Genomic DNA, 17,157 nt, shown 5'->3' with positions numbered 1-17,157 from the left:
CATAATGTTTAAAAAGTGCAATTCTTAGCATAATTGTGGTTAAACTTTGACCACTAAATTCTCATGTACATTTTCCTGTTTTAGAAGACAGAGTTACATTCATTGTTCAACTAAGAGAAACGGTGAACTCCCAGCGGAATAAATTACACACAATTGCCCTCTATACAAAAGTTTCCTGTTGCTCTTTTTCACTGCTGTGCGTTCTTTGCGATTGAAGCTTCTTCTTGTTGGTACTCCTCTTGCGCAGTCTCCATATTAACACACTGAAATAAACCACAACAGTTACATATGTAATGATGCCATAATTCAAATTTGTCTTACATTATAAATATTGCAACCAGTAGAGACAATATGATTGCCATAATATGAAAGCCTGTGGACGTTGAGTGAGGGCTCTCTGGTTGCTTCTGTGGATCTGCGGTGGTCTCTTCATCTGTAAAAAGTATCGGATTAAGGAATGCTATTCCTCAACATTACAGCTTGGATGCATTGAACTTCTTAACTTTAATGCTTGTATGCAGACATGAAAAATGTCATTGAATAAGATAAGTGATAATTTCTTTACGATCGCGAATGTACGCATTCAAAAGAAGTAGTTCCTGTGTAAACTATTAAATGGAACAATATTTCCTGTTTCGCTAACATTAAATCACACTCATTATCCGAGGCACAGAAATTATGTGGTCACGATCCTGAAGTGTTCCGAATGTGATCAATCTTGCTTTGGTAGCAACATTATTGGCATTTTAAAGGATATTAGGCCATTTCGCTGACAGTTCACCTCTCCAGTCATTAGTACCAGTAGGCTTATGAATGAAAATGTACTAATCTGATATCTGATTCTTTTGTCAAAAATCTGACCGTACCTTTTAATTGGAGATGGAGAGATATCGTTCACTGTTTCAGGCTTAATGTATCACTCTCTTGCCTCAGCAGTGTTGTAATTGTAACCAAGTCACTAGGTTCTTAGTCACAAGTCAAAATTACTTGTATAGTTTTGACTCAACTTAAGTCGTGTCACTTTCAATTCACCATCAAGTCAAGTCGGAGTTGGAGAGCATAGGGTTGAGTCCGAGACATAGTATTGAGACTCGAGTCCAAGTCATTGTGTTCCCTGCTCAGTTTGGAGTTCAAGTCATGTTCAGTCCGATGTTTTTACAACCTTGATTGGGTGATATCTACTGGCCCACATTGAAAATATAGTAATTTTCCTCAGTTTAGCACTGCTTTTTCAAGTACTAGAATTGATAGATGAAATACAAATATGTTGTAAGTTGTGAGACCCAGGTTGACCTAGTATCGTTACAACCTTGCGCCTCGGTAATGGTAATTGTCATTTACGTACTCACTTCTCTCATGACGGGTAGCTCCATATTCCAGTGCTTCATTTATCGCTGTCGTTGAATATATGCCATGAGGTGCATCTGTTGTCGAAGTTTCGAGCCCAATTGTGATCACCGGTTGATCTGCCAACTGGGTTTTGGGGTCAACTGTTGTCAAATTTTGATACAAGGCTGTTGATTGTTGTGGAATCTGTGTTGTGGGTTGCTGTATCGATGTTGTTACCCAAATTTGTGTGACCGATGCTGCCGTGGAAGTTTCAAATGAGTGACTTCTACTATTTGTTTGTGATGTGTGCTGCGTAGTTTGAACTAGTAACTTTGTTGTTGATAGAATAGTCATTAAGGGGTCTGTCACTGCTGCTGTTTCCGTAGGTTTCATCGTAGGTGGCTGTGTTGCTGTGGTTTGCTGACCACTCATTGGTATGGGAGTTATCGGCTGTGCAGGCTGACTTATGTTCGTGTGTGTCTCGGTTGGCGTTTTTGGCGATTCTGTGACGGATGGTGGCGTACTGTGGATGACGCTCTGGCAAATATCATTCAGTCCATTTACGGTTTCGATTTTTTGAATTGGTTTCCCAGTTCCCAGTGTTGGTATGCCTTCTCTTGCGGGTCCTTGGCATGGGTACAATATGTAATCGGTTACGAATTCAACGTCCAATGTTGTGTTTGTCATAAGTTCCATCGGCGTGCCACTGATGCCTCTATGAATGACCGAACTGGTTCCGATGCAGTCGGCATAATTTTGAAATAAAGCGTTCCAAAGTTCTGACGCAGTGCATTTATCTTGGTCCGCATATATGTGGCAGGTGGTTGCCGGATATGCGCCACAAAGTGTACATGCTGCCCCTGTAACATATTTTTATGCTGGTTAGTTATTGAGTATGCGTTGGTCATATATAGGCATCGGTTGAATCGGATCATTTTACAATAACACCATATAATGGCGAGATAGCGTAATGGTGTAATCCACAGCTGCAACACCAATGGGTTGCGGGTTCGAGTCCGACCGAGGTCGACTCCAGAATTCCTACCCAAGTGTTGGAGGTTTATCCAGGCTCCTCCTCACCATCTCATCCGTGTAGGCGGTGTCTTACAAAAAAGCCTAGAAGTGGGCCGTGCTGCGAGTCTGCAGCTATGGAATAAAATGAAGAAAATTGGTCTGGTGTAAATGATCATAGTAGTCGTCAACCACCATGAATACCACAAAACAACAACAAACAACCTCACCATATCCCGAATCACTATTGACTATTTAAAAAAACTATATGTCCGGTATACAATTTTAATTCTAATCTAGTTTTAAAATAAACTGTGTAGCTCTAAATGTAATTTTGATGTGACATGGGAAAACTGTGTAGCTATAAACTGTAATTCTAATGTAATCTAGTTAAAAATTCGTGGCTGTATCTGTGATTCTAATGCAGTGGTGGGCAAACTACGGCCCGCGGGCTGCATGCGGCCCGCAACACCGTTCTGTGCTGCCCGCGAGCGTCTTACGTACACGTACTAAAAATCGAATTAATGCAGGGACTTGATTAAACTTTTTCTTCGCATATTTCACCATGATAATTTTAAGGCAGTGGTTCTCGAACTGGAGACGTGAAAGCATCTGGAGGAGGCGCGAAACTGAAAAAAAATTCCCCGCTACGTGCGATTATACGAGATTCATAATTATTGCTTTGTATTTAGTCTGAATTTCATATCTCAAAATCTCTCATCCACAGTCGTAACCTTCCATGCCATCAAACTACCGATTAGGTTTGCTAGCATCCTGGTTGCGTTTTGTGATATGACGATAAGGGGGATGTGAAATCTTTCATCATCATAAGGGGGGTCGTGTCCTAAAAAGTTTGAGAACTACTGTTCTGAGGTAAATACTTCCTATTTTATTTTTTATGTTTATTTTCTGGCGCGACATCTTGACCTTAAGGCCCACGCAGTTTGAAACGTTTCAACTGCTAAACATCACAGAAATCCTAAACGAGATTGACATAATTCGGATCACGAGTGTGATTTCAGATTGGCCACTCCAGTCTTAGTTATTTCAGTGATGTGCTTATAAAAAACGATTCATGCGTGTCTCAGGTAGATTCGTTCTCTCTATATGCGTAGAATTGGGTATTTCTATTTTATCTACACCAGGGGTCGCCAACTCAAAATGGGTCGCGGGCCACATTTCAAAATTCGTATGGGCCGCGGGCCGCATGACTTCAATATCGAGATAAAATTATGCAACGCAGTTTAACAACCACGTTTCGATAACTCTTCGTCAGTGTAACGCTGTGCTCTCTTACATGGGCGACGGGCATATAGTTATCATAAAATAAATAATATTTTATTGAAGAAATACAAATACAACAAAAAATATCAATATCATCAATTTCATTCTATTTTGAACTGTGAGCTGCGCACGATACATGACAACACTCTTCAGCAACTAAAACAGGGGTGGCCAACCTTTTTGCTATTCACGGCCACAATCAATTACTTATGTAGCGCACGGCCGCATTTCAGTTCATAGTCGTAATGAAGTAACTGGAGGCCAAATAACCACGTTAAACTGTCCATGTCCATTGCCGGTGAACTCCGGACTAATCTATATAATAATATCGGCTTAATATGCGCACCGAAATCGTGAGTAGTCATGTTATGAACAGGTACACGGATGCATTTTGTAGTTGCGCCAAGCGCGAAAATTTTTTCATATCCATGATTGAATTTCGTCAATAATATTAGTATAGTTTCACATATTACTATCAAATATTTGTTCTTTCTCAGTCCATGTGATCAGATTCACCGGTAGAGTTGATGCAGGGGATGTCTTCGAAAATTTAGGGAAGTTATTAATGCTGCTGTGCTGCATCTTTGATTGGTCCAATTGTTACTAGTTCTCTTTGTCGCATGCTCTTGTGTCCCATCAGGATTGCCGGAATAGTGGAAATATTTTGGATTCGCCTAAATTTACGCCTACCAGAAACAGATTTCCTTCGTGATGACGAGAACACGATTACAAATAGGAAATTCTTGATGGGGCACATCATTTTCCTCTGTTGTTCGCATCTGTACTTGTGACTTAGATTACAAAGGCGACTACTATATTAAAATCGAGAATCACCTCGCATTGGACCGCGCATAGAGCGAAGAAGATTTCAGGAATAATTCAAACCTCTCATTAATTAGGAAGTCAATTCGTAAATTTAATTTGCATATTGACGGCAGCCAACACATCCTAATTGAATGAAGTAGCCTATCGTCGGGGGCATAATTTGTCTTCTACTGCGGAGGGTTGGCCACCCCTGGAGTAAAAATCGATATTGACGTTAGTTTTTTGCTTGAAAACTATCTCCAATTTCAAAATTTCAAAATGCTTTACTAAGCATTCTTCCGAAATTTCAAATCAGGTCGCGGGCCGCAAAATATGACTTCGCGGGCCGCGTGTTGGTGACCCCTGATCTACACATAGTAGAAGCGTGCTTGAAGCTAACATGGTTATGATGCTGTCAGCATTGTGTGTCCTGGAACTGAACCATAAGTGGAACTAGTAAATCTATGCGCAGATCGATGCTCACAGATTGAAATTTCAATCCTGTTCTAAGAATCGGGATAACCGACTTTCATATCTATAGTTTTGACAAATTGGTTACTGAGGTCGACCAGCCTATGAAATCTCGCCACTGTTTCTGACGCGTGTACAATATCACCGAAGGAATGTTTGGTTTGTTTTAAATGAGCATATATATTATCTCCCTGTTATCATTATATAATCAAATACCAATATTGCGTTTTGGTTTATAATCCAACTTTTATTTAGTGCGGCCCGCGGATTTTTCAGATGTTGAATGCGGCCCCTGTTCTAATGTAATGTGAAAAAACTTGTGTAGTTATATTTCTCATTCTAATCAAATTCGGAAAAAACTGTAGTCATAATTTTAATTGCAATCTGGATTGGAATAAACTGCAGCTATATTTGCAATAGTAATGTAATATGGACAACTGTGTAGCTATAATACAAATTGGAATGTAACACGGAAAACTGTGTAGCTATATTTCTAATTCTCTCTATATATATTAACCTTCAAGTCTCATCAGTTAATTGAAGGATAAACTTGAAATGAAGGGACAAGTGAACAGCCAAACATGAAATAAGACAAATTGTAGTTGAATGTAAATTAGGTTTATCTGATTTGAAGGCACGTTTCCGATACCATACGTTCTCTGCATCATATCCATGGTGGAAAATGTCCTTTATGCAGGAGTGTAGGAAAGATGCCACCATACTTGACTACCTACCGCTCATATCATTCATCTGCAGATAGCCCTTGTCACAGTCAATATCAAGTTCCGTGAATCTCATCACTATCGCCGTATAGGTTCTGAATTCCTGTGGTGGCACGCTCCATGTACAGACTTGGTTGTATTCTCCGGACACTGTCATAGTCCCTTCATCTCCGTAATCATCCAATGTCACTCCTTTGCATTTATCCATCTCGTAAAGAAATGTGGTCTGGGCTGTAAGAAAAAAATGCTTTCAAAATTGATTTTGATGTTTATTCAATTATTCATTGTAACTTAGGAATGTGTAATACAAATTATTGATACAAAATATTTTCAATTTGTTTTTACGCCGGATGGTTTGAATCAGCTCTGTAACACCGAATGAGATGATTTCAAGCGAATCAATAGGGTGTTCCCTTCTGTATCAACATTGTATCAATGATATTTGTATTTAATGGTTGACAAATAAAACATTCTTATTGCTTATTGACACTACACAACACATAGCACAGGCTTTGCATTTCAATCATCCCGTAATTTTCCAAGTATAGTGCGCCCCCATGTATAATACGCACCCCTAAAATAGCATGTAAATTCTGGGAAAAAGCCGGTACCCATGTATAGTATGCACCCTGCATTTCAGTACATGAATAGTTCCGATTTCGTATACGATGTCATTCTGTTTTGCGATGTCACTCTTGAACAATCATTACACAACGATCGCTAATCATTATACAATTAGCGGGATTGTCTTTAAACGATAGTAGATAGCAGCCAAAGCCTGCGAGGCGGGCGGCGCGATGGTTCAGGCTAGCGACACGACATCTTGAGCACGAGGAGACATTTTACAGATGCGATTGCTAATCATTATACAATTAACGGTATTGTCTCTAAACGATAGTAGATAGAAGCCAAAGCCTGCGAGGCCGGCGGCGAGTTAGTTTAGGCCAACGAACCGACATCTTGCGCACGATGCCTATTACAGATGCGATTGCGCCTAGGCTAACGGTTATATCATGCGCAACTGGTCTGTTGGAGATGCGACTGATTATGCAAGCGATTATATATTGCGCACATGGCCTCTTGTATATGTATAAATTGCAAATGCGATTGTTCGGGCCTGCCGTTGACGCGATGAATTGGCGAGAATTGCTGCGCGCGAGTGTCTATTAGTGACCTAATTTCACTCGAGTACAAACGGCAAACCAACTCAGCAGGATATCGCGTTCTTGACAACTCAGCAGGAGACCGCGTTCTTGTGCACACGACTCTCGTTAATTGGCAACACGCTTCCCACTTCCCACTAATTGGCAACGCGCTACACTCTATAATACGAATTACTACGCGATGGATGAAAGTGATGCGCGATTGGAAACAAACATGAAGATTGGTCTGATTTGAAGTTTTTTATCGGGGGAGATTTTTTTCAGGGCTTGTTGTACCCATGTATAATACGCACCCCCCTATTTTAGGGCAAAAGATCGTGAAAATTTTGCGCATTATACATGGAATTGAATGGTATATTCATATTGAAATGAACCCGAATATTTTCGGCTGACAATTGTATATTGAAGTTCTGTACCTCCAAGAAGCTCTTCAATTATACATAGAAAATTACGGTAATCTCCCCACAAATCTGTTCTGTAATTGCTGGCCCTTTTTCATTGAAGTCATTAACAATGACCTCTCAAAGACATTTTCCCTCTCTTATGATGTTCAGTCTTGCAGTTGGCTTAGGTAGACTCGCAACTGACCATTAGTAGCCAGATAAAACTAGTTCAGAAATACCATCACATCAAATTGATATATTTGGTGATTTTGTTAGGGATCGTCAGACATTTCATATGTCGACACTGACATCATTATTTACATTTTGTCAATAATATGATTTTATGATACAATCATCATACTCAAGTCCCCCTTTTTTCTTTTTTGTACATCGTACATTCTCCTTAACACTATGAAAGATGCTAACTCAGGGATTTGTATAGCTTACCCGTTGAAATTATGGTAACTAGGTACCATACAAGGATCAGCCACTGTGATATTCTCATCTCGATTTCGTTGATACAATTGCAATCTTTTTCTGATATCAATGAATATAGATGCACTATCACACAACATCGATAACAATAAATTTATGTAATGAGTGACAAAAACATGTTGGTGACTGCAATAAAAGTGTATAAATTTATATAAAAAGTGCAAGCGCAAATTTGCTACTCACAAAATAGTAATTCGAACTTCTTTATCAGACACCCCTTTCATCTGCAACTTGTAACTCCTACCATTAGCCTGCTCATTGCTTGAATAATAATATTCCATTCCTCATGTAATTACCATACTCATGTGCAATTTCCGGAATGGAATGTCTCGACAGGAATTGAAATGACAAGTGTGTCATTATAAAAAAGTGTTAAGCTGTATTTCCATAGTGAGGAGATGATACCATTTGTTACATAAAATTACAAATGGACTGTGGATGATAGTTGTATTTCTTATTAGTTGTTCATAAGCACACTCACCCGCTCAACCAAGGTACTGATAAACATTTTTTTGCATCAGCCATCACACACATCTAGTTACTTTGACAATAGCTACATGGAAACGTCATCCACCCAATACTACTTGATGCTCGTATGCTTGTAAATTATATAAAAGGACCAGCCACCCTTAATAAAATACCATTATGTCAGTCAAATGATTACAACAGCAATTTCCAAACCCTATTTGACACCGATTCTAAGCTTGTAATTCTATTGAATTGGCTAATCTTTTAGATCTCAAAGAATAATTACTCTGGTATGAACCATCTTTCCACAAACTCTGATATCAGGAAACAGAGGAACATGATACCCATTCATGCCTTCACGTTATTGCAACAAATTCATTGAATCTTCCCGTATTAAGTAGAATAGTGTGCTGTGAATCACATAGTAAATAATAAATAGGATGGTATGATGTCACATAGTATGACAAAATTAGGTTTGCTGTGAAGTAGACAAGCCAACCATACGTTCATGCCGATGTCAAAAATGATAATGGTCAGTTCAGTAATTTCACCTCTAGGAAAGTACTTTTTTGGTATAGTTAACACTGAAACTGGAGCTTGCAATGTTCACTCCACTTTTAAAGTATTTCATTGTGGTCAATTACAGCCCAACTATCAAATAAATTCAGAATTGAACAAAATTCCATTCAGAATCGTTGACGTAGTTTAGATTCATGAATTATCCCTTCTTCACGTTGGGCTAAAACATATTCAATAAATTCTACAATTGATATCCTAACATAGATTAAATAGCTTCTTGGAGGTACAGAACTTCGATATACAATGAATAGTAGGCTATATTCATATTGAAATGAATGTCATATTTGGTGATATGATTGTTGATATACAATGTGTTTCCAATTCTCTTCTAGTTGCCGATTATTACCCTAGACGAGTATCAACTGCACCATCCTAATTGCCATTTGATTCGACCAAATGTTTTCGACTTATGACAACCACTGGTCAGATTAAGCTACAGATGGTTTGTTTCGAATTCCACAAACTTGCGGCATAATCTGATGCCAAAACTCTACTTATAACACAGAAAATTTGAATCTATGTGAGAAAGTATGTCATCTCACTATGATGCTGACCCTGACCATTTGGTAATAGCAGCACGAAGTTTCAGCGTAGGATATATCATCAGAGATCGCTGTATTATATGAAAATTAGATGGAAACTCGGTATCAACAGGAAAAAGAGGCAGAAACCCTAAAAATCGATATCTTACAAACTCTGCTACCGTGTTATAAATGTAACAAGTTGACCGTTTGCTGGTGAATGTATTTTAATGTTGAAGCTTTTTCGACAGCTTCCATTGCAGCAACAATGTGAAGCAAGAGACATATGCAGTAAATTTCGAAAACACAAAACAAAAAATTTCTAATTTCATCCAATACAACCACATTGATTATATGCACAAAGATACAGGAACGAAAATGTTTAGACATTACAAGACACATTCGGACATACACTAATATCGACTTTATTTAACAGTGTCATATCTTTCTATATTGTTCTGTACATAGCAAGATACACTTATGGTGTATAACGTCAGACTGATGAGAGCAGTGAGCAGTGAACGACTCTATGCCAATGCTTTAATTTGACTATTACTTAATCAGTACAATAATGAGTTGTAAATAATGGTAAAACTTTGATTTTGCAAATTAAAAATGAGCTCTGCTCAGTCAGCTTTCCAGTCGGATCTGAATTACGGTTTTCTGTTGCGTCCCGGTGGAAAGTGAGATATCTTCGATCGTCTCTAAATGCTTCAGCATCCATTGTCTCACACCTACACTGTATAGAGATAATCACTGATTACTTTGATATTCTGAAATGCTATAGAATTAATGTTACATCAAAATAACTGTTGCGATTACTACAGACGATACGATCGCTGCGATAGCGCCACTTCCCATTGTTGAATTTGGGGTTGGTGCTGTTGTCAGCTTCTGTGCATTAGAAGACGTCGTCTGATCTGAAATAATATACCATTCAGAAATTTGGTTATCTCACAGCGGCATGGAACCAAATAGTTTGCAGCTTTGTTGTCAGTAACCAGCTTGTAATTGAAACGATGAATGTAATTGGTCGTTGAGAATTTTTTGAAATCAAATTTGGTGTTGATTAGATCAGTTATCTGTTGTATCACATTGAAGACGGGTATATTTTGCTATAATGCACCCACTGGCGCATAACGAATGCATGTGACGTTGTATATAAGTATATCTGCTTTGATTGTGACCCATTCACATGTTATCGACGTCTGTCTTATCTCTTGTTTGACCAGTCATCCGTTTTTAGGATTATAGAAATTGGACTATTCGAATACTTGGTATATAATCAGCCACTAGGAGTTATTCTGAATCATGATTTTAAATATTCTAAAAATCTGTTGTCGTAAGCCAGTGTTTCTCAACCTTTTTCCGATGGCATACCACTTGATTGTTTTTTACTGCACTTCGCACCACCTGGAACCAGAATGACTCTTTGACTCAAACATACCGGTATATATCAGTTTTGACGTTATTACCATACCATAACACCAATGACTAGCACGAAAACAGGATTTAATGTGATATAACCAGCTGTTTATTTCAAACGAGCTTGCCTATCCTGCGTATAGCATTACTCACAGTACATCGGAGATCATGTCCAGGTTCGTAAGAGGATTTTGGCTCTTCGAAAATATGCCCGTAAATGCGGACAAGCCTTGCTAATACTTCCATGTCAAGACATGGATGGTCATAGTCAAGGTGCTGTTTTAATAAGCTGGACTGCATGGCCGCTTTACAAAGGGTTTTCCTACAAATCACATTTTGTGGTAATTGTTGTCATCCGTATTTGATTTCCTTGAATGCATACCTCCTACTTACTACACTGATAGATAAGTCTGTTAGCCCTAGTAGCCTAGTTAGCCAATCTCACCAATTACTTGGTCTTCCTTGCTGTGCATCAACTGTGAAAATACTAACATGGAAATCTTGCGCCGATGAAGTAAATCTTTATCATGTATACAGCTGTTTTTAGTCACTGCCAAGGGCAGCAAATATACAACTAAAAACCGCCGGACTCCTCGCGTACCACTTTGAAGGTTCTCGCACACCACGGGTAGAGAACTACCACCGTAAATGGATACGTACGTTTCACCTAACTGTTGCTTTTCTCGTAAAATTTTATTTAAAACAGTTGAATAAACCACAACTGTTTAAGCTCGATATTTCAGTCTGAGAGATATAAATTACAATGTTGACCACATTGTAGCCGCATGCTTCAAGGCAGGGCTGTAATGACTCGAGTCATGGCACGACTCAAGTCACGATTTTTTGTTGACTCGACTTGACTTGACTTTCAAGAAAATGACTCGGCTCGACTTGAATCAATCAATGCTTTGACTAAACTTGCACTCGAGTCATTGCGCATTACTCGAACCAAGTCATAAGACTCGAGACTTGGAAGGTCAAGACAGGCATTTCATTGCAATTTCGAAGAATGATAAAATTACCATTCAATTGGTATTTTGTCCATCCGTACTGGTACTCGAAAACGCTACCAGAAACTGTTAAAAGTGAGGAAATTTGTATATTATAGATGGTAACCATTGTACTTCAGAGTTGTAAAAACTGGATTACACAAGACTTCAATACGAAACTGAACAGTCAACAGAATGACTTGAAGTTGGGCTCGAGCCACATCACCATGACTCAGACTCAACGTGTTGCTACCTAACTTGGACTCGGACTTGACTCGATTGTGAATTGAAAATGACTAGACTGGACTTGAGTCAAAACTTTAAAAGTGAAATTGGCTTGTGTCTCCGAAGCTTGTGATTTGGTTACAATACTGCTTCAATCAAACATGAATGAAAAGTGACACACAGTGTCATGCTATGCTGTGTATTACGATGCAGGTTACATTAAAAAACTCACATGATTTAAGAAAGCAGCAATTCGCAATATCAATGACACACATTCGACCCACATGCATTTGAAGTCCAAATTAGAATTCATGGTATTGCCAAGTCTGTAAATGTAATTTTGAGTACTTATTTGCCATGCCTTGCATCATATCAGTGACAGAAATTGGCATGATATTCAATCCATCATAATTCGTATAATATGTATATTGACACTGCAATTTCCAGTCTTCTTATGGTTATAATTACCTGTAGTAGTAGCCTTTGCTGCCTTTGGTGCTATAGTTTGTGCTCCAGTTGATACTGTAGTTGATGATACGGGAATTGGTCCGATTTGGTAGGTCTTGTATCGCAGTAGGAATGATCGCGTGCTTTTTGAAGCTACTATATTAAATGGAGCGCGGTATGGTTTCGGGGAAATGTCAAATGTAGTGCAGGAGGGATATTCGTTTTCGACGATATGCTGAACATCGTTGTCTGAGTAATGGCGACTCAACTTGGTGTAGACTATGCATTCATCCTTGGTGCAGTAATCGGCATCGTCAGCTGTAAAATATTTGATGGTACAAATTGTTGATTTTTTATTGCAATTATAATGCGAAATATGTGCAATAATACAGCGTTTCAACAGACTCTTGGAGATACCGAACTTGAATATACCAATGATTAATATATTCATATTGAAATAAACAATTCATTTTGTTCTATATTAGTGTAACAATCCATCCAATTGAATCGATTTAGTGATATGAAATGTTCTAAAGAACAAAGTGTGTGGGTTGAAGCAAGCAAACTATGCAAGCAGGATATTGCATAGGAATGTGTTTAACTATAACATATCTATGTAGTTGATGGTTTCACATTGGTGGGGAGGGTGTCTTGTAGAAATGTAATATTCTGATTAAGATATTAAAGTAATGCTTCATTCTTTGTACTACAGTTTTGCCTAAACGACCGTGACGTTGTATAGAATCCGAGAAAGATTTTTGTTCCAGTTTTGATAGCTTAAAGATATGTTGGATGTCATACTGTAAGCCGAATAAAAATGACCAACTTGGGTTACTGGTAATGAATGAAAAATATTTTAATATACTGACTTGGAGAAACCGGAAATGTCACATTTCCACCCTTGCAATCCATTGCGGTATTGAATAAGATGATGTCGATATGCAGTTGATTGAGTGGGGTCATTGTGAATTCGCACATCTTATTTCCCTTATTGGTTACGTTCAACGCTCCGGAATTTTCGTCATATCGGATTTCCGCAATGCCTGGACAACTTGCTCGCAGGATATCTTTGTCATAAGCTGTACGATACAGGAAAGGAATTAGATCGATCAACTATATCTGATATGTTCATTGAAAAACTAATATTTTACTTAATGACAAGCCTCCTTAAGCTGCTTTCCATCATATAGGAAGTGATTTGAGCAGTGGTGATTCCAGGGGGTGTTTGAGATACATGCCCCTTCTAATTTGATGTCGCAAACATAACGGAAGTCAAGACTTCAATTCGAAACTGAACACTGAATAGTCAACAAAATGACTTGGACTTGGCTAGGAGTAACATCTCTATGACTCACACTCAGCCCATTGCTCCATACATACAATGCATTGTAATATGTGTACTGGCACTGTAATTTCCAGTCTTTTGACGGTTATAATTACCTGTAGTTGTAGCCTTTGCTGCCTTTGGCGTTATAGTTTGTGCTATAGTTGATACTGTAGTTGGTACTGTAGTTGTAGGTACAGGAATTTGTCCGGTCTGGTAGGTCTTGTATCGCAGTAGGAATGATCGCATGCTTTTTGAAGCTACTATATTAAATGGGACGCGGAATGGTTTCGGGGATATATCAAATTTGGTGCAAGAGGGATATTCGTTTTCGACGATATGTTGCACATCGTTGTCTGAGAATTTCTTACTTAGCCTGATGTAGACTATGCATTTATCCTTGGTGCAGTAGTCGGCATCGTCAGCTGTAAAATATTTGATATTCCAAATTGTTAATTTAAATTGTTAATTTTTTATTGCTATTACGATGTGAAATATGTACAACAATACAGCATTTGAACAGACTCTTCGAGACACAGAACTTCAATCTACAATAGAATGATATATTCATATTGAAATAAATATCTCATTCAGGACTGTCTTGGTGTTATAATCCGTCCAGTTAAATCGATTTAATGATATGAAATCTTGAGTAATAGTGAAAATTTTTCTAAAGTAAATATGGTCTGTGGGTTTAAGCTAGTAAACTAACTTCACAGACTCAAACACTTATAAACAGGGAATTGCATAGGAATGTGCCTAACTATAATATATCTGTGTAGTTGATGGTTTCACACTGGTGGGGAGGGTGTCGTGTAGAAGCACAGTATTCTGATTAGGAAATTCAATAATTGCCTCAGTCCAGCGTTGCATTGACTCGAGTCACTATTTTTTGGTGACTCGACTTCACTTGAGTCATTTTTTCAAATGTGTAAGATGACTCGACTCGAGTCAATTTGTGTATAGACTTGACTTGTTCTCGAGTCGTTGTGCACGACTCGAACCAAGTCCTATGACTTGAGGCTAGGACGGCCAAGACGGCCATTTCATTGTAACTTCGTGGAATAGTAAAGTCACCATATTATTGGTGTTTCATCTATCGGTCCGGATACTTCGAGATTAGGGCCGGAAACTGTTAATACGTAGGAAAATTACGATATCATGAATGCGAGCCATTCTATATCACTCGAGCAGAGCTGAAGAAAGTACGTTGAACCGGATTGAACCCAAAACTGCACAGTGTGCTCAACGACTTAGACTCGGACTCGAGTTACAACGGTGGACTCGGTGGTGAATTGAAAATGACTTGACTTGACTCGAGTCAAAACTGTAAAAGTGATATTTGACTTGTTACTTGGAACCTTGTGACTTGGTTCACAACCCTGCTTCAGTCTTTGCAGTATAATTTTGCCAAAATGACCATGGTTGACCATGAATCAAAACGTCGTACTTGAGCTACTGGTGATGAGTGAAAAATATTTTAATGTACTCACTTGAAGAAACCGGAAATGTCACATTTCCACCCGTGCAATTCATTGCAGTATTGAACAGGATAAAGTCGATATGCAGTTGATTGAGTGGGGTCATTGTGAATTCGCATGTCACATTTTCCTTATTGGTGACATTCAGAGCTCCAGAATTTTCATCATACCGGATTTCCTCTATGCCTGCACAACTTGATCGGAGGATGTCTTTGTCATATGCTGTGCGATACAGAAAATGTATTAGATCCATCGACTATATGTCATATAATAATCGATAACAATAATATTATATTTAATGTTAGGCCTCCTTTACATCATATAGGAAGTGATTTGAGAAGTGTTGATACCAGGAGATATTTGAGAGGTATGCCCCTTCATATTTGATGTCTCAAGCATGAAGCCAGGACAATGAAAGCCTAGTTTTATCAGAATACTCTTCAACATATGGACAAATTTCACATATAAGGATGGTATTGCAACCAGGGTATTAACCATATATTCATGAGTTGATTGATATCTTCTCATGTATCCGCGTTACTCTTATTCACAAGTTCATTAGATACACACATTGACAACGCCATTTATATTATTTTTATCGCAAAACACCCGTGTGAGCTGAAACTACTTTGCGATTGATATTTTTGTCTTATTTCTTTCTCATTTTCTCTCGAATCTCACCCAGCCAATTCTGACGCTATTTTGGTTTCAATCATATTCCAAATAGCCTATGGAAATATTGATTCGCAGGATTGGCACCCTACATAAAGGAAAGCTGTACCAACTATCCCCGCAAAATATTCTACACTCAATAATTCCTAGTGCAATACTTTCGCTTTTGTCATTAATAAAATCGATGGGGTGTGACATGAAGTTCGGTCGGTCTGTGGAGGCACCATGAAGAATGTTGAGCTATTGTTCATGGAAGTATTTGCAGATAATGATTGTTTAACGAAATGGATGTACTCTATACTTTGTACACAGTAACATTTTCAAAATTAGAAAATAATAGAAACTTAACCTATCATATATTTATCGATCATATTTAATTGCTGATTTAGTCAGGACTTATTCTTCCGTTGCACGCAGACTGCCGTCGACTTGATGATTTTCTACCCCTTTACTCCAGCTCTGTTATTACTGTTATTTTTTCTCTTGTATATAATCAAGTTATTGTGATATAAATATGATTGATTAATTGATTCACATGAAAACATTAATGGCTTTTGATGACCTTCTCCTATCCTAACTCCGTGTGTAATTCTATACGGAGCTTGTGTTTGTAATTGTAGAGATGCCTCAGTGAGATTGTGTGACTCTGCTCAGATTGCTCCAACTTACCACACTTTACTGTTCCGATAAATGTCAGGAAAATGTAGGCTGTCAAATTCCATTTCCGAGAGTCTTTATGTTTCTGCATCATATCGAAATGCGGACAGATTGTTAATCTACTGAAAATGTTTGAGAACCTGTCAATCATAATGATACTCTCTGGGAACTGACTGATTTCTGAAATCATATGTTTATCTTTGACATCAGAAACGTATTTCATCTACTTTTCTGGGAAACATCACTTTTAAATCATGACAATAGTATATAACTCCTGCATAATAATAGAGGTATAATATGAGACTATTTGTATCGATGACAATCATGGATAAACTCTACCTTCTTTCATCTTATTATTGTAATGGAATTTTACCCGGATACAAAGTCTGCTAGTTTGATATCAGAAAGTACATCATCATTTGTGGTAGTATCTTTTTACACATCACCTATTCTACCCCCTCAATGAAATATATCATCAACCCTAATTCACACATGTGCCGTAAGTTCCCGCATTGTGGCTCGGCTATGAATGTTTGCCTGGATATGTTTTGTGTACCGTAATGGACGGGGATTCCTAGCTTCAATGTGCAATAATTCGTTTCCTAAGACAGAGCTCACTTGTTCCATTTCCTGGTATTCGAGGAAATTTACTTTTTCATGATGGAAACATCCTTCCTGTACAGCCTCAAAGTGTTTTATTTCTCTTT

The 17,157-nt window shown here is 38.2% G+C and overlaps 2 protein-coding genes across 6 annotated transcripts in view; one reads left to right on the top strand and one right to left on the bottom strand.

The window, feature by feature from the left end:
* The window catches only part of LOC145435605 (activating signal cointegrator 1 complex subunit 3-like), a 193,456-nt gene that overhangs the window by 92,438 nt on the left and 83,861 nt on the right, over window positions 1–17,157 (top strand). The gene's annotated exons all lie outside the window — the stretch shown is intronic.
* LOC145435606 (uncharacterized) lies at window positions 60–17,154 on the bottom strand. 2 transcript variants are annotated; one of them, XM_080312893.1, is made up of 10 exons: window positions 16,463–17,154; window positions 15,134–15,343; window positions 13,757–14,065; window positions 13,186–13,395; window positions 12,338–12,634; window positions 5,634–5,852; window positions 1,582–2,189; window positions 1,350–1,533; window positions 322–433; window positions 60–263 (listed from the first exon to the last, which is right to left on the bottom strand). In XM_080312893.1, the coding sequence occupies exons 1-10, from the start codon at window positions 16,671–16,673 to the stop codon at window positions 161–163; spliced, it is 2,463 nt and encodes an 820-aa protein (XP_080169019.1). In that variant the 5' UTR covers window positions 16,674–17,154; the 3' UTR covers window positions 60–160. The 2 variants fall into 2 exon arrangements, with proteins under 2 accessions (XP_080169019.1, XP_080169018.1); XM_080312892.1 differs by having other exon boundaries at window positions 1,350–2,189.

The sequence above is a fragment of the Botryllus schlosseri genome, chromosome 3 (genome assembly GCF_051294905.1).
Source record: "Botryllus schlosseri isolate E-star chromosome 3, Bs_hap1, whole genome shotgun sequence".
In the NCBI taxonomy this organism is placed as follows: Eukaryota; Metazoa; Chordata; class Ascidiacea; order Stolidobranchia; family Styelidae; genus Botryllus; species Botryllus schlosseri.
This window is presented reverse-complemented; position numbering and strand designations above follow the sequence as displayed.

What these genes read in the sequence shown, in the direction of transcription:
- LOC145435606 (XM_080312892.1), bottom strand. Translation starts at nt 16,673, where the DNA reads ATGAAATACGTTTCTGATGTCAAAGATAAACATATGATTTCAGAAATC. An exon ending in GACATTTCCGGTTTCTTCAA is followed by an intron (nt 14,066 to 15,133) that starts GTGAGTACATTA and finishes AATATTTTACAG; the next exon opens with CTGACGATGCCGACTACTGC. An exon ending in GCAGATGAATGATATGAGCG is followed by an intron (nt 2,190 to 5,633) that starts GTAGGTAGTCAA and finishes AATATGTTACAG; the next exon opens with GGGCAGCATGTACACTTTGT.